General features: G+C 45.6%; 1 protein-coding gene across 3 annotated transcripts in view; it reads right to left on the reverse strand.

Moving 5' to 3' along the window:
* The window catches only part of DOCK5 (dedicator of cytokinesis 5), a 195,996-nt gene that overhangs the window by 49,888 nt on the left and 118,457 nt on the right, over positions 1 to 27,651 (reverse strand). For 2 of the 3 annotated variants that reach the window (XM_053668169.1, XM_037163469.2), the window contains 12 exons: positions 26,542 to 26,614; positions 24,349 to 24,455; positions 23,288 to 23,471; positions 18,375 to 18,472; positions 18,052 to 18,141; positions 16,370 to 16,470; positions 14,418 to 14,552; positions 12,653 to 12,764; positions 11,520 to 11,590; positions 10,831 to 10,937; positions 8,672 to 8,808; positions 4,280 to 4,375 (listed from right to left, as the gene is read on the reverse strand). In XM_053668169.1, the coding sequence (XP_053524144.1) occupies positions 4,280 to 4,375; positions 8,672 to 8,808; positions 10,831 to 10,937; positions 11,520 to 11,590; positions 12,653 to 12,764; positions 14,418 to 14,552; positions 16,370 to 16,470; positions 18,052 to 18,141; positions 18,375 to 18,472; positions 23,288 to 23,471; positions 24,349 to 24,455; positions 26,542 to 26,614 (1,311 nt within the window). The remainder of the gene's footprint in view (positions 1 to 4,279; positions 4,376 to 8,671; positions 8,809 to 10,830; positions 10,938 to 11,519; positions 11,591 to 12,652; positions 12,765 to 14,417; positions 14,553 to 16,369; positions 16,471 to 18,051; positions 18,142 to 18,374; positions 18,473 to 23,287; positions 23,472 to 24,348; positions 24,456 to 26,541; positions 26,615 to 27,651) is intronic. The other variant, XM_037163470.2, reaches the window with a different exon arrangement.

Raw genomic sequence — 27,651 nt, forward strand, 5'->3', positions numbered from 1 at the left:
CATAGAACCCTTTCAATTTTTAAAAAATCATAAATTTCTTCTCTCTTAAAAATAGGCACACATTAATTTATATCTTCCTTTAGTTGCACTAGAATTAGTTTAAACATTAAACCCCTCATTCTATTTGAAAGTTATTGTGGGCACAGCAGGAAATAAGAATCACACAAAATTTTCCACATTATTCATACATTTCCTAAACATGTTCATTAAAAATATTCATTTTCCCTATTGAAAACTAATATTTTTCATGAAATCTAAAGTCTCCTTTTAAATTCTCTTAAGCTCTGCTCTGTGGATATATGTGCTCTATTTGTGGAGTCCTAGATCTGGTAGGCAAGCTCTGCATTGTTACTCCTATAGGGCTACTCATGTTTTTAAAGATTTCATTTAATTATTTCAGCTATTTGTGTGTGTGTGTATTCTTAGTTAGGTACAGAACTGAATCAGAATGTAACTATGAAACATTTACTTCATGGATTCCTGTTAAAAATGTATTTTCATTTCAATGAAACAATTTGTTATTCTTTTCTTTAGTCATTATTTATTATTAGCAGAATTCCTTGAAAATATTTTGCTGGATGGAAAAATATATTTAACATCTTTAAAAATATTTAACATATCTAGTGAAAATAATTATGTTTCTTACATATTGTGTACTGAATCACAGATTAAAGTAAATTGAAAGGTCCTAATCGGATAGTATTAAGTGGGAAAGTGGTTTATCTGTGTTCTAACCATAAGTACCTATGGTGGATCTAGATTTCCATAATTCATTATCCTTGAATGAACTTTTTGCTAAGAACCTTGAGATTCTATTTCTTGGAAATAATGCCACAAACTGGGATGTCTATTTATCAGGATGACAAATGAATCAACTTTAAGACACTAATTAAATTTACACATATGCCTGTAAAAAAAAAAAACAAACAAACAAAAAAAGATTTCATTTAATTACTTTTAGAGAGAGTGGAAAGGAGGGAGAAAGAGAGAGAGAAACATCAATGTGTGAGAGACACATCGATTGATTGCCTTGCCCCGCACTGGGGGACCTGGCCTGCCACCCAGGCATGTGCCCTGACCAGGAACCAGATCAGTGACCTTTCCCTTCAAAGGTGAGGCCTCAGTCCACTGAGTCACAGCAGCCGGGGCTGGGCTATTCATTTATGTGTAGCTTCTATTTACTTTTACTCTCATACTTTTGTTACGACATTAAATGGAGTTTTTTTCCAAACTCTAAATAGCTATTTTTGTAATATAGAAATGCCACTGAATAATATTTATTTTGAAACAGTTTAATAAATTATTCATCAGTCATTAAAATTTCAGTTAACTCTCTTGGGTTCCATAGATATGGTAGTCATTTCAACTAAAAATAATAACAATTATTTTTCCCTCTTTCAGATTATGCTTAGTGTATTTTTTTGGTTTTATTACATTGGGCCTAATTTATAGGAAAATCTCAATACTGCTGAGATTTAACATCTTGATTCTCCTTTTTATGAGCACCAAGTAATATGTTGCCTGGTGACTGCATGTTGAAACCTTCTCCTCTTCTTAGTTTGGAATAGATCTTATATCACATATATTTGGCATCTGTGGAGTCCTGAAGCTTCTTTCCTTTTATTGAATTGATATATTTTATTAATGGATCCTTTAATATTTAACTATTTTTGAATATTCTGAGTGAACTATATTAAGCCATATATAGCTATGAAAATATATAATGTGTGTATGTGCCTGTGTATATAACGTATACAGTATGTGTATGTGCCTTCGTATGTTATGTATAGTGTATGTATACGTATAGTGTATTATACGTATATAATATATAGTGTGTGTATATACAACATATAGTCTGTATTCGTGCATATGTACATAGTGTACAGAATGTGTATGTGTATGTGTATATTTCTCTTTGTAACCGTCTCTCCCCCATATGTCCTTCCCTCGCTTTTTTCTTCACATGTTCATCTCTCTCGCGCATTCTCACTGGGCCTCCTGTATCTTCATCACTCCACGTATCTCAGCCATGTCCAATTCCATCCCCTCGTTTTAGCAGAGATGTGGCAGCAGTCCTGCCACTTCCACACTCACATCCCCACGCTGCTCTCCAATCACACTGAGCCAACGCTCTTGAGTTAAACACGATGGATAACAGATGACTTCTCTACTAAAAGAATAGTAGGTAGCTTTAAATTCAGACATACTAAGTATTACCTGTATCTTTATCTGTATCAATATATCACTTCCTAAATAATGTAGTTACCAATCTGCCTCTATTTATATATTCTTTGCACACGTGGCAGAAATGGTTTGGCAGCAGCAATTAACCGTGTGTCCAGCCAGCATCTATCCCTTTATCAAAGATCTGAATCCTCGTATATTAACTTTTGGGTCACCCTGAGTTTTTTTTTTTTTTAAAGATTTTATTTATTTATCTTTAGAGGGGAAAGGAAGGAGAGAGGGAGAGAACTGGCCTGCAACCCAGGCATGTGCCCTGACCGGGAATCGAACCGTGGTTGCTTGGTTCCCAGGCCCGCGCTCAATCCACTGAGCCACACCAGCCAGGGCTCACCCTGAGTTTTGACCTAGCAGAAAGACAACGCTTTGCTTGCAGTCACTTCCCTGTACTCTTCCTTGATCACCTCTATCACCCGCAGGTGCATCTTATGAGGGACTCTCAGCATGTCTGCTTCACTGCTGCCTCGGGCTGGGAGCCCCTTCCCCACTCACCCACTCGGCCACTCCATCACCTTCTTCAAACCTTTGTCCAAATTCTACCTTCTCGGGAAAGCCATTCCTAACCACCTTGTTTAAATTTGTAATTCTCCCACCCTGACCTCCCTTATCCTGTTCATTTTTTCTCTCCATAGTGCTTACCTCCTAATACTACACACTTTATTTTTTGTCACTGTTATTACTAAAATGCAAGCGTTGCTCAGGTCATGATTTCTGCCTGGTCTGTTCCCTGATATATCTCCAGCATCCTGAATAGCACCTGGCTTACAGCCATTCCTAATAAATACTTGTTGAGTAAATAAATTATTCATATTTACTACAGCAATTTGGGATAGCTTTCTTACTGTCCTCTAATTAAAATTGGATCATAGCTTTTAATACTGCAAGTAAAAGACGCTTTATTTTATTTAATGGGGATACAACGTGGCTTTAAAGAGTTAACTTTGGTCTCACAGACATAGTGGATGGAGAGTAAGAGGCCAGAGCAACACCGGTACTTCTAAAAGCACGCTCATCACAAGTTGCATAAAACATTTGTTTTTCTCTGAGTCAGAAGTGCTGGATGATATCACAGGGTGCCAAATGCATTCATCAGACTTCCTCCCGTGGCATCTACAGGACACAGCTGGAAACATAACCTGGTAAGAGCTGCCCGGGGAGGAGGCTAGCTGACAACACGCACACGCCCTGCAGCTACGCTGGCTGCCTGCGTCCAAACCCTAACTCGACCCTCTGGTAGATGTGTAACCTCAGGATGTCTCTTAGCCACTCTGGGCTTGTTTCCTCATTAGGAAAATGGAGCTAATGAGAGAATTTCCCAATGGGGTCAGGGGAAGCTTTCAATGAAACCCAAGGTGCCTAAAAGTTTCTGCACACAGAAAGAATCGGCTACTGACCACTACTATTACCATCACTACAGCTGGGAGTACTATCACCACCATTACGACTACCAGTCCAATGAGCGTGGATCCAGACAGAGCGTGCATAAACAGATTCAGAACTAAGTTACTTGACATAACAGAGCAAGTGCTGAATGCAGCCACCAGAACCCCTCATGCTCTGGTCACCAAGACACACATTTTCCTTGAATAAAATATTAAATACTTAAGAGAGTATTCGATGGAATGGAAACTGAGGTAACAGTCTACCTAGGGTGTCCGCGTGGGACTCTGCTTTAATGTATTAGAGGAGGCTTTTGTTTGACCTTCCACATGAGCAAGACTCCTCAAGAAGGGGTCCACATGCCTCATACTTACGGAATCTGGCGTAACACTGCCCCGTGGGCCTCCCCACCCTTTTGGATCATCTTCCCTCAAGAGAAAGTCAGCATCAGAATTCAGATCTGCTCACAGTGATAACCAAGGGTCACCCACTGGGGGAGGTCAGAAAGTTCTAGGTCCCATTCCTGTCCTAGGGAGGAGGCGTGCAGGCAGGCCTGTGAGAATCTGGTCTCAAGACACTGGTCCCAACAGCCCCCCACAGGGGCAGATGGGACCCTGAGAAGCAGCAGTGGCAGCGGGTCCCCAGAAACATTACTCACAATGTGGGGAGCCTGGCGGCTCATCCCGATGACGGTCCGATTGATCCTCCTCAGCAGCCGCTGCATTATCAGCTGTATGTGGGGTGCAGTGGGGCCCTGTGGAGGAACAGAGGATGGAGATCTCTCCTGACTCAGCTTCATTTTTCTTCTGGAAACCTCGGATGGATGAGGTTCCTCTGTAAATCACATTCTGGCTCTTCCCTACCAAGCAGTCTTACTCAGAAGGGATTAATGCTATTATTCACAATAATACATAATGTTGTTACTAAGGGCTCAGTTGAACATAATCAGGTCTAACATTTAAAAGATGAGCATGGGGGTGCCTCCCCGCGGCCACTGACGTGACCTGGTTCCGGATGGATGCCCAGACTCTGAGCAGGCCAGCGCGCCCCGGGCAATAGGCGCATGCACAGGAAGTGAAAGGCGGTAATACAAAGTTCTCACCACCTGCTGCATAGCCAAACTAACGAACAAATGAAAAACAAAACTAAGAGATTCAAGTCAAGGAGATGGTTATGAACAGAGTGAGTGTGTTCAAGGTTGACCCTCTACCCCTTCTGTGATGGCGCTGGTCTGATGGGCTAGTGTCCTTGTACGAAGAAGCACTGGAGAGCTCGCCTTTTCCCTCACACTACTGATGCGCACTGAGGAAAGGCCACGTGCAAACAGAGCCCCCTGGGAGCTAGGAGGGGCCCTCACTGTGAAGCCGACCATCCGGGCCCCTTGGCCCTGGGCCTCCGGACTCCAGGAGTTTCATTACGAGATTGATGAGCTGTCATGAAACTTATCTCTTGTTCTTTTCAACTAGCCTATCAATGATACTGAGCGAGGACTGTTTTTACAAGGTTTTGAATTTATTGGGGTGACATTAGTTAATATAATTCCATGGATTTCAAGTGTATAATTCTATAGTATATCATCTGTACATTGCATTGTGTGCTCACCATCCAAAGTCAGGTCTCCTTCCATCACCATTTATCCCCCCTTTACCTTCTACCTTCTCCCCTTCCCTCTGGTAATCACCATACTATTATCTGTGCCTGTGAGGTTTTTGTTTTTGCTTAATCCCTTCACCTTTTCTACCCAGTGCCTCCATCCTCTCTAATAGCTGTCAATCTGTTTTTCTGTACCTATGAGTCTTTTTCTATTTTTTTAATTTATTGGATTCCACACAAAAGTGAGGTTATATGGTATTTGTCTTTTGCCGGCTAGCTTATTTCACTTAATGTTCTCCATGTCTATCCATGCTGTTGCACAAGGTGAGAGTTCCTTTTTTATGGCAGCATAGTATTCCACTGTGTAAATGTACCACCACTTTTTTAACCGCTTAAATATTGATGGGCACTGGGGCTGTTTCCAGATCTTGGTGACTGTAAATTAGGCTGCAGTGAACACAAGGGTGTTTATGTTCTTTCAAATTAGTTCTGGGTTTCTTCTGATATATACCCAGAAATGGAATCACTGAGTCATAAGGCAGATCCATTTTTATTTTTTTTGAGGTAACTCTGTACAGCTTTCCACAGAGGCTACACCAGTCTGCATTCCCACCAACAGTGCACAGGGGTCCCTTTTCTCCACATCCTTGCCAGCACTTGTTGTTTATTGATTTATTGATGACAGCCATTCTGACAGGTGTTAGATGGTATCTTGTTGTGGTTTTAATTTACAGTTCTCTAATGATTAGTGACATTGAGCATCCTTTCATATGTCTGTGGGCCATCTATATATGTCCTCTTTGGAGAAGTGTCTGTTCAGGTCCTTTGCCCATTTTTTAATTGGAGTATTTGTACTGGCAGCCTGACAGACTAACATAGGGATTTAATGGTTTGACTCTGTCAGGTGTGACTTTGAGCACTTATTTAACTTTGTTGAGCTTTAGTGCCTCATAATGTTTATTTTTTATTTTTCTTCTTTCCAGTTTTTTTTTGATTTGTTGTTATATTTATTCAGCTTCAACTTATTAATATTCAACTTGAATTTTCAAAGTCTTTATCCATTCTTGCTTCACAATAGATGTTTTGAAACTCCTCATCAATGCTTCAAATAACTAAACCATTCCTTCTTTGCTTTCTATTACTTGTTTACGTGCTTGCCATGTCCTTGAACGGAAGTGACTCACAAGACCAGCCTATGGTGGGGATGCTCTCACCTCCAAAGACACATTTCCGGACTGCAGACCTGACTAGTGTGTAAGTCACGGCAGGGCCTCGGGTGCAGGAATGAAAATTCATCGGGGGTCCTCTGAGCCCTTAAGAGATTTGTCCTCCAGCAGGAGAGCGGGGACATGTGTGTAAATAAGCAAACACAAAGCTCCCTCAAGAAGGTCACGTCCACAAGTGCAGGGCACCTGCCTCTCTTGTTCACTGCTGTATTCCTGAACCCATCATGCTGCCTGGAGCCCACGGGCTGGTCAGTAAGTGTCTGTGAACTGAGTTCATCACTCAAGGTACAAAAGGATAATATCCTTAAAAGGGACATAGGGAGAGGCGTGAAGGGAACCAGTCGGGGAGTTTGGGAGGATTGTACCAGCAGCAACTGCTTGGAGGTATTACTGTGGCTGGACTTTGAAGAATAACAACAATTAGGAGACAAAGTTTTTGGAGCAGATGAGGGAGTCCTGGAACATAAAAAAAGACACAGGAATGAGCATCACTAATTCGAGCCTAGAATTAACTGAGGAGATGAGAGACGCATGAAGTTAACTCGTACATTTTTAAATGCCTATGGTGGGGAAAAAAGCAACATACCATCACTGCCAACAAAAAGTTACTGAATTTACCACTTGCACAGAGTTTCAAGAGCAATAATTTTGAATGACTCTGCTTATTACAGGGAACATTATTGGAAAGACAAAAATAAATTTTTAATCCAATTAAATCTCCCAACACAGGAATAAACAAACTCAAGTCACTGCTGAAGAGGCATTCTGTGGAGTAGGAAGGTAGACAGAGATTCTACATGTTTGTTGAAAAAGAGGTGCAGAAGTGGGGGAAGCCCGCCAAGCCAGCTGCGAGTCCCACGTGCTGCTGAAAGGGAAGGCGCAGCCCGGCGAGGTCCGTCAAGGCCAAGGGGCCACGTAGCGGTGGGGCTGGGGCTGCCGGATTCCTACGCTTCAGATGAATTCAGCATCGTATACACACGTGCTTCGCCGGACACTGTGGCCCTGGCGGGATCGGAGTGCCCTGTGTGTCACTGTCAACGCAGAGCGCTCTGGGCTCCACCTCAGTACGTCAATTCTGGATCATACGAGTTACTCTCAAAAAATGTTATTGTCATTATGACGCGATGGATCACATGTACTTACTTTGTTGAAAAACCTTTGGTTTGGGCATCAAATTCCCAATCAGAAAATTCCTTGGGGAAAATTTACTCCATTTTATAATATGGTTTCTTAAAATACATGTAAATAAAAAAAGGCTAAACTATAATTAATAAATATGAAATGAATAGTACACTCGGCAAGGTGGACTCCAGGGCCTCGGGGAACTGGAGAGGCAGGCAGGGGGAGAGCGGCGGGGCCCCCTGCACTTCCAGGGCGGAGGCGTGAACGATCCAAAATGAGAATCTGCCCATGTGATAATGAGCAGGTGAGATGGACTGTGGCCAAGCTGGGGTGGACCTTGAAAGGTGAAGTTAGGAGTTACTGACGGGAAGAGGGACAGGGTTCTTCCTATCCTCCAGCAGAACTGAATCTGAAGATTTATTGGCGAGAGAACGGGCCTGGGCAAAACCAGCAATACTTTCCAGTCAGCTCACGGGACTGACGGTGCAGATGCCGCCATGGGAGGTGGCGAATCTTGTTTGTACCCCACGGAGCACATTCTGTGCAGCTCTCCTGCCTGCTAAGTGGAGGTGACACCTGGGCCTGTGGGGAGTGCTAGCCCTGCCCCAGGAAGTGGGGGTGCCAGGCACACTCAGTCCCCAGGTGTCAGGGGCACAGGTGCCTGGTTTACAGTAATGAGGCCAGATAAGAAAACGTATTTTTCACTGGGCTCCGCAGGGTCGGTGTCAGTATCTAAGGAGCTCGGGAATTCTACAGTGGTGTTGTCAGGCAGCAGAGGTAAAAGGGGGTCCAGGTTCCTGTGTATACAGGAAACATCTGAACAGGACTTTGGTTCTGAAAAGGGCTCCCAGGAGCGGCAAACATGAAGTGCCAGGCAAGAGAGGCTGGCCCAGCCCCAGCAGTGCGCAGACGGTCTGGACCGAGACTGGCAGAGCAGCTCGAGCGAGCAGGAGCCTCTCCAGTCGTCTCCAAAATGGGCGCAGCCTGCACCGGTGCCCCGATTCTCAACTGCCGGGGACGAGCCCCGACTCCAGGAAGGCCAGGCGTGACCCCCATCCTCGGCCCTGGGACTGTGTGCGTGTGGTCTGCGTCAGCAATGCGAGACTCACCACATCTCTCCTGTCCAGCACTTCCAGGATGTTGCTCAGAAGCTGTGCACTCGCCTCATGGTCCGGCTTGCTGGAGTTGTCATCCAACTGACCGCTGAGCTGGTCTATCAGCAGCGTCAGGAGCACGTCCCTGCACTCTGAGACAGGAAAGGGGGGCAGCTCACTGGCGGCGGCCACCTCCTGCAGTCCCAGGCCCCCTCCGCAGCCCCAGCTCTTAGGCATGAACTTTCAGCCTTGTCACCTGATTTTTAAGACTAAGCAAACTATACCGGTCCTAGGTAACTGTAGCAAAATGTTTCAAGTATTTAAACATTTTAAACAATGCCAACTTGATAAGTGAAAGTGAAGTCATATGAAACTAATAAACTAAGCAAGTTATACAGGTTAAAAAGTGGGTTTTGATAGGCACAGCCTCAGAGAGAGCAGAAAGCTGGCTGCTGGGGGAGGGGCACTGGGGAACCGGTGAAAAAGGAGTGGGACCGAGAAGTCCAGAAGGGCGGCTGCAGGACAGGGGTGGGATGCAGAGCACGGCACAGGCACCGCGGGCCGTGGTGCCGTGACTGTGTGCCATGCCAGGTGGACGCTGGAAACGCCAGGGGCACTTTGTCAAGAACGTGACTGCGTGACCCCTGTGCTGTCCACCTGAAACCAGCACAAAGTAATACTGGATGCCAACTGCAATCGAAAAAAATTTTAAAATGGAAAAAAATGTAAAATAGTTTACTTTGAAATAGTTTACCTAGTGGAGAAAATTTACTCTAAAATTCTTATAAACACCTGGCTTCACTAGTCGATTTTAACGCATTTCCCAGACACGCTGTCCCTGTTTTCGCAGGCACGGCACCTCACAGAGAAAAGCCTGTATCTTCCTTTCGGGATCTTCACGATTATAAAACATGATTATGATGAGTCCAGATATTCTGGACACTCACAGAAATGACTGCTAACAGTGAGAATACTTCCAATAAATGAAACAAATTAGTGGATGCTTGCTCTGGTGTGTGAACACCCTGCCTTTCTTGGCCCATTTATCCACTCTGCATCTTTAGAGGCAGAAATTATCATAGCATATGAAGATGTTTAATAGTACATTTTCTACTTCAGAGCACTCACTAGCTTTTTATACTACTTCCAACTGGGTCCTTGGAAGAGTTAAAATCTGAACACACACATTCATAGGGTCAGAAAATATCAGAGTCAAAGAGGCTTCTCATTTGATCTGGTTCAAGTCCCTCCTTCCATAGAAACAGAAGCCGGGACATAGAGAAGGTCACTCTTTTGTCCAGAGTCACACGCTAGCCAGGGGCAAGGCCAGAGGGTTCTCCCAGCACCACACACTCCCACACACTCCACACTCCACTGAGGGGTCCTGCTGGTCCTCACACCCTCAGGGCATCCTGACCTGGTGGAAGATGCAAGAGAAGTTCCCACAGCAGCCAGTCTTGCATTTATTAGGGGAAAGACCAGGTGTCGGGCCTTTTGCCCATGTTAACTTTGGGAAGGGAGCAAAGGGATTTAGACTCAGTGGCAGTGGGCTTGACTCTAACTATAAAATAAACAGGTTTATCAGTGACAGTGTCCTCTCTCCTTCACACTCTCCCCCTCCCCACCAGTATACCAGTAATACCACCCCACCCCCAAGTCCTCTGATTTATAGTGGTTGCCAATTTCCGTGGTGTAAATATTTCCACTGTGGTCAATTTGCACTACTCATGTGACGTGACTGAGCCTGGAGCTGAGGACAGCTGCACGTAATCAGCTGTCTGGGCTGGAGGCGCCCATCACACATGACACTGCAGACCCCTGCCTGGTTTTGGGGGATATACTAATTATGGACCAAAGAAGCAATTACTTAGAAGGACCACCTTTCTTGCTTGCTCGTTACTTCTGGGGCTTCCTATTTTGTGGACAATGCTCTCTAATTAATGAAACACTTGATAGTTCTCATTAATGAACATGTCATCTCGCTCTTTTAGGAACTATTGGAACCAGTGAACTGCCACCACCTTCTCCTTGAAGCTGGTTTCCCAGGAGGGGCCTTAAGTGCCAACAAACAGCTGGTGAGGGCATGAATGAATATTTATAAAATCGCCGGTGCTGGCTGAAGAAGCCAGACAAGACTAAAATTTCAGCAGGCATTGTTTTTGGTGGAGACTCACCTGACTGCCGAAACAGATTACTCTCTACTATCTTGGTCATGCAGTTCAGCTTCTGGCGAACTAACTGGTTGTCAGGAATGCTCTGAATGAACTTGCAGAAGAGCACACTGGAAGAGAAGCCCCGGTGGTCAGTGTCTTCACAGTGCCAAGTTCAAGGTATCATTACACTTTTCTCCTCTGCCCCGATATCAGGATGTGGTGACGTTTACCTGGAAATCTCTCCCCAGCAACCTGAGAAGTCCTCTCTAGGAAGCGAGGGAGAGGCTGTGTTCGTGGCTCACGACAGGGCTCAGCCTCAGAGCTGACAAGGCGTGCACTGCCGAAGCACGCCGGCCGGTGCCTGCTTGCAGACCTGCCCCGACACCCCTCTGCTGCAGGCTCGTTTTTGCTCACCCCCGCCCAGTGTGCATCGCCCTCTGACTCTGCATTCCTGGGGTACTTAGGTATAGGGCAGGAAGCATGTTATTATGTAGTTAATTTCAGATCTGCGTGTCTTATTTCCCCGGAGAAAGTGCAAACCTCTTCAGAGGGAGGCGCTGTGTCTTCTTTTGGGTTCTCCCCAGAACTGAGCACAAAAAGGTGTGCAGTTAATATGCGTTAAAGAGGAACTGCCCACGCTGCAGCCCAAGCCCCAGCCGAACAGCGGGTCAGCTTTTCTGTTAAGAAACGAATGTTTTTTTGCTATTTACCTGAGCTCAACAGGATCAAACACAAGTTTAACATCATTAATTATGCTGGGAAGGTACTTCAAAGCTGCCCCCTGTAAGAAAAGCACCAATGGGAGATTCAGTTGCTGAGCAGGACAAATATAGAATTTACTGCTTGACCCCAGGAAGAAAAGGCTTGACCCCAGAAAACAGGGCACAGATGTTCCCGCACTGAAGAGGAAAGTGACCCACAGTCTCCTAACAGGGCTGTCCAACCCGCAGCCCGTGGGCCACACACGGCTCAGGATGGCTGTGAATTCGGCCCTACACAAAAGCATGAATTACTTAAAACATTATGAGACTTTTTTCTGATTATGTACCATAATGTATTTGATGTGTGGCCCAGAGATGCCAAGAGACTGGACACCCTAAAATCTTTTTTTCACAAAAGTCAGGATGCACAGCTTTCTGGCTTCACTACCAATAAGCATTGCCCATTGGATTCTTCCTTCTATCTAAGGAGGCAGTTAACATCTTGGCCTCTCCCTCGCAACACTGCCGTAACAAAGAATAATAAAGTTTAAATCTGAGTCCTTAGCTGGTGTGGCACAGCTGGACTGTGAAGCAGGGGGACACCTGTTCGATTCCCAGTCAGGGCACAAGCCTGGGTTACGGGCCAGGTCCCCAGTGGGGCATGCACAAGAGGCAACCAACCACACACTGATGTTTCTCTCCCTCTCTTTCTCTCTCCCTAAAAATAAATTGTTAAAAAAATAAATTTAAGTCTTTAAAGATTACATATTTTGCATTTAAAAAATTGATAATGATGAAAACAATAGTTACTTTGGGCTTCCAGAAAGAACAGGAAAACTAAGAACAGAAACCTGCTGCCTGTACCATTAGAATCACTGGGCTGAACTCACAGGGGCCACAGAAGCCATTCAAGGGATGTCTGAAAGGGCAGCTTGCATTTGGCAAGATGACACCCGAGAATATCAAAGTATAGTAAACTTGAAACACAGGTTTCCCCTGTATTTTCTGTCACTCATACCAAAATTCACGAGCTCTCCATGAATTATGATTTACTTTGTTTGTCTCCCACCAAGACTAGTTCTATTTTTTCCCAAGACGTCCTCCCTGACAGACGCAAAAGTTACCCATGAAGCCATTCTGACCTTGATCTTGACGGCTTCCTCCAGGGGCCTGTCCATTAGTGTGTTGAAAGAGAGAAATAATTGGCGGATTGAGCTATTAAATTCATCTCCATCTTCGCTTTGGCCATAAAATCTTAATAGGAAAAAGGGAAAAGCAGTGAGACTTTCCATTTTTAGAAGACATTTTCAGGCGTATCTGTTGCCTACACGCAGCTAGAGGCCCAGCCCCTTGGCCACCACTTCCAACTGCACAAGGAGCAGTCCTGGGGTGCGCCGAGCTGGTCCTGGGCAGAGCCCAGTGGGCCGAGAAGACACTGCCATAGGACACTGCCCCCAAGAGCGGTCTGTGTGTGCCACCCTACCAGAGCGGTCTGTCTGGCCCACCGCCATCAGCTGGTCAGAAGGGGTTCCCTGAACTCCCCCAGCCTCCCTCTCTGGGCCACTCTGATCGTTTTGTCTCCTCTGGTCAAGCCCTCATCACTCGAGCTGACATTTCAGACAATGCCCGGAAAAGCGTCTCAAGCCAGAAACATTCCGAACCAGCCCAGGCTGGACTGGGTGTCCAGTCCAGGCTGCACTCCGTCCGTGGAAGTGGCCACGTCCATGGTGATGGCCTCCTGTACAGGGGGCCTCCCTGGACACAGGATACCTCGGTCTTCAGTGACACCTGCTCATTTTGATTAAAGTCTGTTTGTCAAGATTTGTCCATCAACTGCAAAGTTGGTTCTTCTGCATCAGTAAGTATTACTGGACAAATGTGATACTTTCTTTTCCTTTCTCTCTTTTTCTTTCACTTTTGCTTTTTATCCATAGTGACAAATTCCGTCCTTTAAAATTTATAAATATAAATTCCAATTTAAACTTTATCACATGTATAGGTGAAGATAGGGTGTGTATACTGCATTTTGATGAGTATAATGTTAAAATTAATCAACTACTAGAATTTTTCTTTTGTAAATTATGTTTTTGTTTTTTATTGTTTAGAAATGTTTGTCGTTCATCATTCCTTGATTTATAAGAGCCTTTAATCAGTAAAGCTATTCATCTTTGATCTGTACTATATGTTACGAGTTTATTTTCCAGGCAACTTGTTTGCCTTTGCTTACAATTTTTAAATATATGAATTTAAAAACTACACATGCTTGAATCTACAGAGCTTTCCCCTCTGCCTTATAAATACATGTTCACAGCTGGGAAGCCCCACTGTCACTAAAGGCTGGGGTGGCGCGCAGTCGGCAGTGCTCCAGAAGAGGCACCTTGGCTCCTTGGTCTCCTCTGTGTGGTGCGGCTGGTGTTCCAGGGCTCCAGCCTGGGAACCACCCTCTCTCTGCGGCTTAGGATCGCCAGGTAGCTGAGCGTGGTGTCAGTAAGGAAACTCACACATCAGGAAGCACTGCCCCAAACAACCACCGCCACCTCCCCTCCACCACCACCAACAGCTCACGGTCCTAGATCTGCACACCCCGCAGCGGCTGGAAGCCCCCTGCAGGATGGAATCCTGCCGCAGAAATGTGCCTCCCTGGGGCTGCCGTCACCACCAAGGCTTCCAGCAAACTGCATGCCTAAGTCCTCGGTCACTGCAGCCCCAGAAGTTCTGCTGACCTGGAAGGACTTCACACAGACCTTCCCTAACGCTTTCCCAGCCTACCTCCGCCTTCAGACCTGATGTTCCAAAAGCTGGCCCCTGGGTGACCCGGGAGCCTACAGGGCTGAGCATGAGCCCAGGATTAGGGAACACGCCACGAAGAGAAGGGATGTCATCATATCTTATTGCAGTGACCATTACCTCAGGTAGAGCACTCTGGATTGGATGATGAATCTGAACAAGTACTTTAAGGCTTTCAAAGCAAGGAACAGCAATTCCGTCTTGCTGGAGTCCTCTGCATTAGCCACATAAAAGTTCAGTACCTTGGAGAGTTTCCTTAAGAGGGTGAGAAAGGAAACAATGTCAGTGGCGCAGAGTGGTCCCCAGAGGTGTGGGGGGTGCCACAGAGCGGGGGTTTGGCATAGTGGGGAAACAGAGTCACTTCGAACCTGGTCCCTTCTCCATCACGTCCCAAACAGGGAAATCGACTCCTTTGCAATCAGTTTCCTCACCACGGTCTAGACTTGGACCTTCCCTTCTGCCTAGAAATGGAGGATGCTTTCCTTCCCTTTGTAGGATTTTACCACGGGATGAAGGAATGAAAGAGTTGGAGATTCAAATTTTGAAGATATTTTAGCCTCTGGTCTATTATACAGGTATTTTTAGAGGCTCCTTGTAAGGGAGAGTTTGCCCATCTGAGGCAGTCACCTTAAAAGATGTCTAATTGCCTCTGATCTGCTCAAACCCAGCGGAACACTTAAATTGGAGGCAGACGGAGCACCATCGAGTGTGGGGGGAGGAGGAGGAGGAGGAGAGCACCCCTGGCTGTGCGCTCCCAACAGAGAGCCCGGCTCTGGGGCTGCGGAAGGCTCTTTTTGTCTTTCTAGCATCTTCAGATGAGACACTGTCTTAATCTTCTGCTAGTTCACTTTTGAGGGCACTGATAGGAACTCCCCTGGGCTCTCTGAGTTTTCTAAGAAGAAACCCATAGGAAGCACGTGAAATGGACTCCTGCGCCATGGAGTGCCACATCTGGCTCTGTGTGACGGAGGTCCAGTGCCAGGGTCACCTCGCTGCGACCTCTGCTGCGTGGGAGGTTGAGCTGCTGGCTGCAGTCAGCCTGCCACAGCACAGCGCTGAGTACCCCAACCCAGCGGGCACTACATCCTGTGTTAGTCAGTGCCTGTGCTGCAGGGGACCACTGTCGTGTCACTTCTGTTTTATCCCATTTAGGGACTTTCACGCAAATAAGATGAAGCACTTTCTTGTACAACTCAGAGAAGGACACAAAAGGTGAATGATTTGGCCTGAAGATCAGCCAGTAGCAACTGCCATGACCTGGCAAAAGCCACTGTCAGAAAGATCTTTGCCAATCTCTGCTCCATTGCCATCACCGCTGACCACGCTGCTCTGTACAGCGACTGGGACTCGAGGGTGTGGGGTGGCGGGTGGCACAGCACACGTGATGGACCGAGCGCTCCCAGGCAGAGAGTGAGTGCGCTGAGCTGTTCTCCGCGGTCACGACTCAAACACAGAAAGAAGTCTGTACTATGGAAGAGGGAGAGACCACTTCCTCAAAAGAAGGAAAAATGAAACCCTCTCTTATCTTATGCATGATAATTCTCCTAGATGTACCTTTGCTTAATCCACTGTTTGCTCCCTCTGGGGCCTCATGCTAGTCTCAAATACGCATAATACCAAAGATTCTGGATATGGTCACCTGCCCCGCCTTGTGTTCTATGGCAGGGGTGTCCAACTAATTTTCACTGGGGCCACATCAGCCTCGAGGTTGCCTTCAAGGGGCTGAAAGAACTTTAGGACTGTACATATGTAACTACTCCTTAACTGTTAAGGAGTTCAATTACAACCCCTGGTGAAAAGGAGTTTGACACCCCTGCTCTATGGCTTCAGCGCCTCACCTGGACGGTCTGTCTTCTTAAAGACACACGGCCTTTTCTGTTCATCATTTCCCTGGGGGAGAGGCTGAGCAGCACGCCTGTCCCAGGGTTAGAGCGCTCGCACAGTGCCTCTCCCACTGGGAAGCTCGGAACCAGGTTCTGAGCCCACGACCCTCTCATCTCTCAACAACCATTCCAGCTAAGGGCACAGATCTCGCAAGCTGACAACGGTCCACCCCCCTGACCCCTACTTACACGTACGCCAAAGTGGCGCTGAAGTGCTTGTAAATGTAGGTTTCCAGGACGGGGTTGAAATGCTGGAACTTGATGTCTCCTATCAGTGAAATAATAAAGACCTGCCCAAGGTGAGACACAAATAAACAGTGTCACTGCACAAGCCCTAGGCATTCTGTCAGCAAACCGTATTTTTCTTTCTTGTTTTTAAGCCTCATCCAGAGACACTTTTTTTCACTGCTTTTAGAGAGAAAGGAAGGGAGAAAGAAACATGGATGCAGGAAGAGAGAAGCACTGACTGGCTGCCTCTTATACACACGCAGACCTTCTGGTACAGGACGAGACTGCAGGCAAGTGAACCACACTGGCCAGGGCAGCAAACTGCATTTAACGTTGGTTTGCTGTCTGCTGTTCCTTCCTCAGGTTTGCAGCATTCTTTCTCACTTTCCTATTCCAAAGCTGAAGTCAAGCCTCAGGTTCCGTTTCACTGAACATGAACAAGAACGACTATGAAGTGCTGGGCGCTGTGCTAGATGCTGCGCAGACACCAACAAAAGCCGCCCCGGCCCTGGGGAGCTGTCTGTCTCAGAGAGAGTCCAGCAGACCAGGAACACAAGTCGGGGCAGGCTGTGGGACAGGAGGGCGTGGACACGGGCAGGGGCTTCCTGCAAGAAGACTACACTCTGACCCAAGGATGCAGCCTGCGAAATATTCCTTGAGTTTCTCCTTCTGAAGGCAGTTTGAGTGACCCAGAAACCGAACTTCATCGGATTTCTGCCTCCCAGTGTCACGCTTGTCTCGCTACCAAAAGCATAATCTACAAATGACCTCTTGGCACCTACTCATGCCGGAAGCACACAGAAAGAGCCCCCGAACCACCCAGTTATGCTCCCTACCCTCTGCTCTGCAGGGAGGTGTCTCCAGACCTTCGGTGCAGAGCTCAGATCCACAGTCTCCCCCTCCTGGAAACCTGGCCAGGTGCGACCTCAGCTGGAGGTACTTCCTGTCTCTACCTGACACCCTAACCTCCCACGCCCTGGACACTGTATCAAGGTTCTCCAAGCTGGTGAATGACCTAAAGGTGTAATTCACCTTCCTCCTTTGCTGACAAATTCAGGTAAAGCTCTGCACTGAGTTTAAACACCAACAATAAGAAAAGTACTGCTTGGCTTGGATGTATCAGTGTCTCCCCCTCTCCTACCTTCTCGGGTCACCTCCCTCTGTCTAGATTTCAGTTCTTAGGACAGACGGCGTGTTAATTACTTTGTGTGACAAATTCAGTTGTCTGCAGATCTGCATGTCGTGCATATATGAGATGAAGACTCATCTCTGACTTATAAAATCAGTCTCCCACACACGAACACACACACACACAGGCATCTTTGTTAATGGTTTCTCCTGGTTCTTGAGCTTTCACTCGAGTTAAAGTGATTCCTGATTTCTATTGTCATATAACCTTGCTTTTCCCTCATGAGAAAGAGAAACCACATCACAACTGAGATCTAACAGGAAACAGAAAAAGAAAGGCTCTGAATATAAGTGAAATGTTTCTAATTTTCCTGCCAGAAATATAGCCTCAAGAAATAGTTAAGACAGACGTACACAAATATTTATGTAGGATGCTATTCGTTACAATTGTTTATTATGAATGAGTAACTCACAGTTGAAAGAACAAGCAGTAGTTAAGAGGTTTAACTGCTTACCAGTGCATCAAACACAAGAAAGTCGTATGTTTCGTCATCTGACATTTCCATCATTATGTTAAAAAGTGCATCTAGTGTATCTTGCAAAAACTGAGGAAAGAAAAACAGAGGTTATTTATGCTTTTGGTTCAGCTACATACTGCAGAAATTCGGGGATAATTAAGTTTCAATAGCATAGGTTTACATATAGCATTTTCTTAAAAATGACGCACTTGCTTCCCACTGTAGCCAAAAAGTTTCGTATTTACAATGACAGGTTTAATTTAAAGTGTTGAAGTAATGACACGGTGTGTATATTTCTAAGTATGACCATGTAAACATACCTTAACAATCTCTCCTCCTTCCACCTCCTTTAACTTCTTTAAGTTGTGTTTAATGTTCTGGGAGTTCGAACGCCAATTTAACAAGCCTAATAGGTCAACTAGGAGAAACGACCAGAAACCATAAACATTAGACATGGATAAGAAAGAGCAACCCACAACATTTCAGGGTAGAGCTACAGAACTCTCTGGAAAAGACAACGGTTCTTAATGGTGGGCAATACTGTATGTACTCTTTAATTTACTGTGTCCTATCTAAATCAGAGGAAAACCTTACAGTCTCTCATTTTTTCAGACAAACCAATTAACTACTAAAGTACATAAAATGACACCTGAATACAATTCACATTTGGCAAATAATGACGCCCCAGCCACACCTCGCACGCTCCTGCCTCTGCTTAGTCCTGCTGCACCTGCTTAGTTTCTCCCTTGTCACTAACGTGCTCGGTGGGTTCAAAGGGAAAAGGGAACTTATATACATGCATTAATTCATTTAAACATCACATCCACGCTGTGGAGCAGATGTGATTTTTTCCGTTTTGAGATGAGGAAACTGGCGAGGCTTTGTGAAGTGGAATCCCTTGCCTTCGGTCACACAACTGTCAGGGACCGGTAGGGATGGAATTTCACTGTAAGTTTATCTGATCCCAACCAATCGTGTTGTTGCTACTCTGACATCCTGCCTGCCTGGAGTCTGCAGAGAGACAGACAAACAAATCACGTAAATTGCTAAGAGGCAGAACAGATTCACAGCCCTTCCGGTAAGTCTAGGACAAAAATCTTGATTTTTGCATTTAAAATGCAGAATTTTGAATTTTTAAGCCACTTACAGCTTTAATGAATGCTGAGCTACTACAGTGTCCCAGGGAAATATGACAGGTGTCTGGACCTTTACTACTTTAATGTTCTCTTTAGTACATCAAGTTACTGTTACTAGTAACAGAGCTTTATCTAGTTAAAGCAATACACAGTTTTTAATTAGTGAATACACACACACACACACACACACACGTAGTTGAAAACATACACCTTTCATTAGAATAGTCCGTTTGTGCCACAGGTATGCTTGTTTTATTGGCTTGCATGTTGTCTGTTTTCTCAGAAGTCTCCAAAACCCGGTGCCTACAGACCCCCACTGTCAACAGAATCAAGTCCCAAAACCACTCACGAAGCAGTGAGGCCCCAGTGTGGCCCTCCTGCCAGCCCCACTGCCCACCATCTCTTCTCACCCACAGCGGTCAGACCCCACGCGGTGGCAGGCTCTGAAACAGCCTCCTGGCTTGGCATGTACTCTTCCCTGTCTGAAACGTACCCCACTACTACATGTGGGGTATTTGTAAGCTCCCACTTAAATTTCAAGACCCATCTCTACCTTTATTTCCTCTGGGAAAAACTTCCCAATCATTCTCTGCTGTGGGTATTCCTTCCTATGTGTACATATATACACACACAAAATAAAAAATACACTTGGTGTCTCTTTCACTCTTCCCATAGATCTGAGCCACTTAAGGCATACTGCTTTTACATTCTCATAGCCCCACCATGCTGCTAGGTACCTAGTAGGTGTTCAATACATGTTTGATGAAAGAATGAATGAATGAATGGTGGATGAAGAGAACCAGCAGTCCTAAGGAATCTGATCAGGTGCTCAATACAATTCTTCAATTCATTCCTTACTCCCCCCTTCCCTCCCTTCTTTCATTACTTAATAATGGGCCCTGTGTTAGGCCTGTCCACAGGTACTGCCCTCTTCCGGCTTCCCATCTCTCTCTCTCTGCTGCAGGCCAGCCAATGGTACCACTCTGCTCACGACTTCACTCGCTGCTGCCTCTGGAAAAGGGCTGAGATACTACAGTCCCCAGCAGCCTTAGGCATTTGCAAAGACGCCATCAGTCTGCCCAGAGGTTCACTCCCTAAGACACTGGCATGTTGCTCCTCTAGGGAATGCACCTGGCACCTGCTGGATCCTAGCTCTTGGGGCCAGAGCATCAGGGAGACAGGCTGGGCTGCTGTGTTTCTGTGACTCATGCCGGCTGATGCACGCAGCTTTAGCTCATCTTCCTACTGCGTAACATCTATCCCCTTGTATAAATGTACTGTAACTGCTCATCCATTACTGTCATGCCATGGAGCTACTAAGCCACATAACAGTGTGGCTACCTGCAACAGAAATTCCTTTTGATCAGCATTAGGAGTTAGTTTTTAACCTTTCACTGCTTGTTTTCTTCGAACTCTAGTCTGTGGGAAAGATGATTGACCAGATGTTTCATAAACGCTCTCCCTCTCAAATATCCCTCGAGAGTCCCCAAAGCACATGAATGCTTTCTTCTGACCGTCTGCGGCTCTAAGGCTTCTGTCCAGCTAGTGCTCAGCTTGTTACTCAGGACGCTTTGTCTACAGTGTAGTTGTAATTCCAGACTGGTCCTGGGAGCAGGTCAGCGTGGCTTCCGCTGACTCCTCCGCCATTTGGATCCTTCACATGAATGCCTTATGTAGTCTACCACCACACTCAGCGTGCAACATTTTGAAAATTGGGAAAATACCAAGAAGAATAAAGAAAATAAGAACGCTCTACACTTTTGCAGTGATTCCTTTTTGTCTTTTTCTGTGTACATGAGATAATGAGGATGATGGTAGTAAGAATGGTTAATATTCATATAACCATCCGTAACTACGAGGGGCTACTTTCACTTTGCTTTTACTTATTTTAATTTACTTCATCCTTTTGAACATATACTATTGTTACTCCCATTTTAAAGATGAAGAAACCAAGTCACAGAGAGGTCGAGTGACTTGCCTAAGATGAGACGGCTACTAAGTGGAAGAGCTGGGATTTGAACACAGGCAACTGGCTCCAAATACCCTTCATGTATTTAAATGATGCTGAGATTTTACTCTGCAGAACATAAGATTTTTTTCATGTCTCTGTGTTTTAAAGTATATGTGTCAGCTGTGTATATTTTGTCATTAAGTCCACTATAGAATTCAAAGTGATCCAAGAATTAGACATTCAGTTATTTCCACTCTTCCCCTATTATGGATCACAGGGGATGCCTTCATACATTAATCTTCACAACACCTCTCATTGTTTACTTGGGTTCAATTTCTAGGAGTCAAATCACTGGGTCAAAGGGCCTAAACACATTTTATATCTTTGAGACACCTTCTATGTCAATTTCATAAATGCTGTAGCATTTTACCTGATATCAGCAGTTTATCATATTTACTTTATACCTAGTGAGGATGATGTTGCTGATATGAGTTTGTCATGTCACCTGTGAAACACCAGAAAGTCTTCTGGTCTAAATTTTTGTTTTTGTTTTATCTTAATCAACAGATTTTTTTGAGCAGTAGCAAGTTTATGGAAAAATGAAGCAGAAAGTATAGGGAGTTCCCACAAATCCCTTCACTGCCCTCCAGTTTCCCGGGAACACTGTACATCCTGTGGTAAACTTGTCCCAATTAACAGAGTTTACTAACTAAAGCCCACAGTGTATGTCAGGGTTCACTCGTGCAGTACATTCTGTGTGTTTTAACAAGTATATAATGACCTGGATCTGTTACAATGTCACGTAGTACAGTTATACTGCTTTAAAATCCCCGGTTACTCTGCCAATTCATCCCTACCTCTCTCCCCGAGTCCTCTGCAACCGCAGATCTTTATATTATCTCCAAAGTTTGGCCATTTTTTCTGGATTAATTTTTGATGAGTGTATTTTTACTTTCTGAGAGATATCTGCTTTGAACTTCACTCTTTTAAGCCTGGTCACTTGTCATGTTCTCTAGCCAACGATAATTCATCAAAAACAATATTGACCTTTCTAAAGATAACCAACCCCTGATCCTTGACCGCACCTTATATCTAACCTGTCTTGTCTCAGTACTTCTCTAGAAAGAGCCCTTACCAGGTACCCAACCAGCTCTTCTAAGAGGACAGAGGCCATAAACCCACTGCACAGCACAGGGTGACAGAATTTCTAAGGCAAATCCCTTGAGCAGCTGATCCTGTCTCACTCTGTTTGGTAGGACTCGTAACACATTACGTATGTTCAATGAGTGAGGAGTAACTATGGGCTCTCGAATGCTATGATATATACCAGAGAGATTAAGAGATATTGGAGATTTCCAGGAGGAACAAAATGAAGGCCATTTTAACTATTCAGCTGATTATACAGAAAAAAATCTCTCACTGCTCAGAAAAACCTGGGAAAGAGGAGACCCTCTGGGGGATGGAGGGAACCTCCAGCCCCATCCGGACCCGTCTGTACAGGCTACAGGCTACAACCACCTGCCAGGGTCCTCCCCCAACACTCACATCTCTTGTCACACAGATTATACAGGACACATTATTGGAGGTCTTTGCTGCATCGAAGGAGAGAAATGTTAGACTTTCTAATTTTTCTAAAGAATCTAAATGTAAGTTAGATTCTTGATTTCCTTTGTCCAAAAGAGACCCATTTTAAGCCATTATTTGAATACATTTCATAATTTAAAATGATTTTTTCCCACAGGATGTGCTCATTTCAGTAAAAAAGCTGCAAAATGGCAAATAATTAAATCAGTTGTAAAAAATATGTAGTGCAATAAATGCCAATTTGCAGTAACTGTCAACAGACTTGTATATTGAAGCCTATAGGTTGCTACAGGAGAGGTAAGAATTAATGTGACTCGTTCAAATGCTCAGACTCCGTTTACTACATACGTGCAAAATCCAGAAAGGATACCTTAGTAGGTCCTATTAAATATATTTATAGGTCTGACAACATTGTAAAATATACCAAAAATACTTTTTATCCTGTTTGAAAGACGGACAACAAGACCTCAGAAGGAGCTGAGCTGTTTAGTCGAGTCCAGCAAAGGCTCCCAGGGGGACCAAGCGGAGAAGGCACTGTGGTGCCGGGCCACCCCGGACCTACCGTTCTGGGTGAGCTTTGTGGAGCAAATGACAGTGGCAATCTGAAAGCTATCTTTTGTGCTGTCCTTGGCTGGGGCAAAGTTGGCCAGAGTTTTGGATGCCTGGAGCTCCTTCTCTTCCATCTCCACCTTGGTTCCAGGCAGGGTCAGGTAGTACTTGGCATCTTCCATCTTCCTGTTCTCTCCCTGAAAAGGCAGTGTGTCAGCAACACCAAAGGACGGGCGAATCCTGACATGCCAACCAAAAGGGTATCTCTCCTGGACATAATGCATTTCCAGAAGAAGAATGAGGCTTGATCAAATTACACCTAGATTACCTTCCCGGTGGAGACCCTGCGATACGTCCCCAGGGCTGGAGCCCAGAAATAATTGCAACACTGAATGGAAATGGAGTAAGCGATGAGCTAGGCCAAGAATAACTTGGATCTCTGGTATAAGTAAGTATGTATTAAAGAGTAAGGTTGGATTTCATTTTCTTAAACCTCTAAATGGTCACAATTGTGCATCATTGGGCTGCCTGGGTTCACTGGGAAGAAATGGCTTGCCATACCTTTCAAAGCTATTTATGAACTAATAATAGCTCTTAAGGGAAAGGCAGATCAGGTAGATACACCTCAAAAACGCTGCCAAGTCTGCGATACCGCCGGGTAAATGAGACCTTCCGGCATCTACTCGCTACTCTAAAATCTCAGTAGATGCGATCGCTCTGGAGCAGCTGGAGGACAAAACTGTCAAGGAAGGAAACAGGCAAAGAAGTGGTGCCTGGTTCGTGCTGATAATGAAAACCACGTCCTACCACGCGCACCACACTCGGACCCAGCCCTCGACGGTCCCTGCCCAGGAGCGCCATCTGCAGGGGGAGGAGCCGAGCTGAGAATTCGATGCCGTCCCTGCCTTGTAGCTGGTGGGGTGCAGACCCCAGGGTTTCCTCAAAGAGGCAAATGCCTAGCTCTAGAGAAGTTTTTGACATTTAAATGCATAAACTTAAAAGGAACCTCAAGAACCCCTTTCGGAAAGAGCAAATATTTCCCCAGTCCTTTCCCAGGCCTCATTCTGTTCGTACCACCTTATAAACCACCAGGTCATGCCTCCCGTCCTGCAGGGTGGTGCCATCCGGGTTCATCAGCCTCACGAAGGCCACCCCAAAGGCTCGTTCCGATTTATCTCTGGCTGAAAAGACAGAAATAACGTGTCTGAGCCGTGCTGAAAGATTACCAGAAGTGCTGGCGATGACATCTGACTCCACATTCTGCTCTGAGGCATGACAATCAGCCAGGCTATCCCCAGTACAGGTCAGCAAGTTACCATAATCCATCCGTGCTGTGTGTGCCTGCAGGCGTCCCTAAAGGAAGTATTTCCCAAACCAAAATCTTTCGGGAGCTCCAGGTATGCTCCTCTCTCTGGATTTACAAATGAGTAAGACCAGCAACCACTCAGTTATCGGAATCAAAGACACAAGTGTCCACGCCGACTCTGCCCCATGTCATGTCCTGAATACCCCTGGCACTCCTCTCTTCCTCCCTTCTGTTCCTCCCCAGTTCAGGCTGCCCCCACCTCTTCCCTCGGTTTCTACAGGACCTCCCTCTCCAGTCTTTCTGTCTCCAGTGCTATCCACCATCACTTCCTCTACACTGCAGCTAGAGTGAGATTCCCAAATCAAACCTGATCGGGCCAACCACCCTACTCCGAGACACTTCCAGCAGGAGCCTGCTCTGCTCCCCCTTCCCAGACATTAGCCCAAGTGCTGGGAGAGGTACGGGGGTGTGCTCTGCGCCATCTGGGGAGGACAGTCCCCTCCCAATTCCTGCTCTTCAGGTGTGAGCTCACTGCATCCCAGACACTGACAGCTGGGCGAATTCATGGCCTATTCTCACCTCAGACACAACTCTACAGTCTGCTGTGTATCCCATGTCCCCATATTGGCTAAGCAGTGACCCACCTTCTTTGTCCACTCCCACTCTGACAACCACCTGGGTGGCGTCAAGTATGAGGACATTATGAACAAAGCTGTTACAATCACATACCAAACCACCCCCACCACTCCCGTAAACACCCTTGAATGTCTCCTCCAGAACAGGGCTCAAAAGAACCCTCATGTGCCACAACCTGGCTCCAGCCTGCCTGGACCCAGGCTCTGTCACTAGCACTGTGAACGTGGCCAAGCACTTAACCCCTGTGCTCAGGCTCTTTACATATAAACGTGGATAAAAGCAGTACATCCTTTATGGATACATATGTCCTTTGTGGATATAAACCAGGTATGTTGAAAGAGAGCTTCATTGAGTGTCTGGTACACACTCAAGCTTGCTAAATGGTAGCTTAGCATTACATGGAGCCATATGAAACTGCCGATATTTGACTCTTTTGATACTGACAAAGGCCATTTCGTGGTTTTCTGCCTAAAATTATGATTGCTCCCCCTACTCCCCCTGCAGCCCTGCTGAGCTCACTCTGGTTTTCAAACACTTTCTCCACCTGTCACCCTTCGGTGGGCTGTCACCTCACCTTCAGGTCTCAGCTATAATGGAGGGAATCTCGAGCATGACCAGGGTGAGTCGCACTGCTCTGTGCGCCCCGACAGCTCTGCCTACTGCTGGAGCCCATGCCGCTGTTCTGAACTTAACCACACGTGTTCTTGCTCATCTTCCTCATGGCCACAGAGCACTTCAGAGCAGTGGCCAAGTCCTATTGGCTGTGACAGACCCAGGACCTGGGCTGTGGTCTGTCTGGTACATGGGTGTACCCAACACATTCAGTTTGAAATAAAGAATTGCATTTTTACACAGTGCCAAATTACAAGACACTTGCAGAAATTTTGTGATCAATTTTTTTCCTCTGGCCACACTTTAGGGCAGCCACTTCATTATCTGTAGTCTGAGAAAACAGATTAAACAGTTTCGTATCCAACGGTTTTCTCTCTGCGGGACTTCTCAGCAACAGGGCCACACCAGCATGGATGTGTAAGAGGGAGGTAAGAGGCAGAGCGCTTCCCAGCCCTGTCGGACTGGGAAACCCCTTTCGTGGTACGGCACCTGTTAACATCGTACAAAAATTCAGGATTCACAGAACACATTTTGGGGAAATTCTGATCAGAGTAAGAGCAGAGATCTTGAAAGCCCAGGGGAATTCTTTTTCGTTCTGATTTCCTTAGCACCAACGAGTCAGTTCCAGTTTCCGAGCTCTGCAGACCCGAGAAAGCACCGCCCAGCAAGAGGAAGCGTTTTTATGGAGGTGGCGTTGGCCTCCTGGTACTCACATTCCTGAGACGATCGGTGGCGGAAGGTGAACCTTATATGGCAGTGACCAACCTCCTCTATAGCAATGGACACCTGCAGAATAACAGGAAGTTCATCATCTACATGTACACGTTCCTTTGTGCTCACAGTTCATTTGACAGAATCAGGCTCAGTTCTAGGGTCTGGTCACAGCACCAATTCCTATAAAGTGCAATTTGGTGAAGCTTTTGTTCAAAGGAAATGGAGCCACTTTCAAGCTCAAAGAGTCTCAGGAGAAGATCTTTGCTATTTATAAAGAGTCTGAGCATGGAGATATTAGAAATTTCTAGTGCTTTCTCAAGTACAAAGCAGGAGATATTTCAGAGGGAAAAGACCATTCCTCTGAGGTTGCTACATGTCAGACTGCAAGGTGCATATTTATATGGTATTAACTTGGCTCATAATAGAAGGAGAAGATATACACTGGGGACAAGGAGGACTCTGCTGCTTATATAATGAAGGGGGACAGCAAAAACAGAAATACAGGGCAATGAAAAGACCAGAATTTGTGACAGTTAAGTCCTGGCATCACGATGTGATGGAATATTACACAAAGTGTATCTAAAAATACACTTCTGAATACATTTAAAGCTTTGAGATAAGTGGTTTTCAAAAGCACAATATACATTTGTATAAACAGCATAATTCAAAACAACTGAAGTATATAATACCATGGACAATAGTTACTTCGGTATTGAGATATTAACACAAATGTGTCTTTTCTGAGTTTTCCGTGGAGAACTCGGAAGGCTGTGATGATGAGAGACAGCGGGCAGAGCCAGGGATTCAGAAGCGGGCTCCAACTCAGGCTCTGACACTGAACAGCTGCAGGATCTTGGAGTTCACTAAGTTCTTGGACTCTCAGGCACCTGATCAGAAAGGGCATTACAGCCCTGAACGGTTTAGTCACAGGGCTACTGAGAGGTTCACAGGAGAGGACTCATCTGAAAAGCACTTTGCAGTTTGTAATACACTTATCTAAACGGAAAAGAGGCCCAGAAAACTTGCTTAGAGGCCAAGAAGAAAAGACTGCGAGGCCACTCCTTGCAGAGCGGGAACTGCCATTTGGTGGCGGGCCCTCTGGCAGCCTC

The sequence above is a fragment of the Artibeus jamaicensis genome, unplaced genomic scaffold (genome assembly GCF_021234435.1).
Source record: "Artibeus jamaicensis isolate MK-2021 breed Jamaican fruit bat unplaced genomic scaffold, CSHL_Jam_final contig_477, whole genome shotgun sequence".
Lineage (NCBI taxonomy): Eukaryota > Metazoa > Chordata > Mammalia > Chiroptera > Phyllostomidae > Artibeus > Artibeus jamaicensis.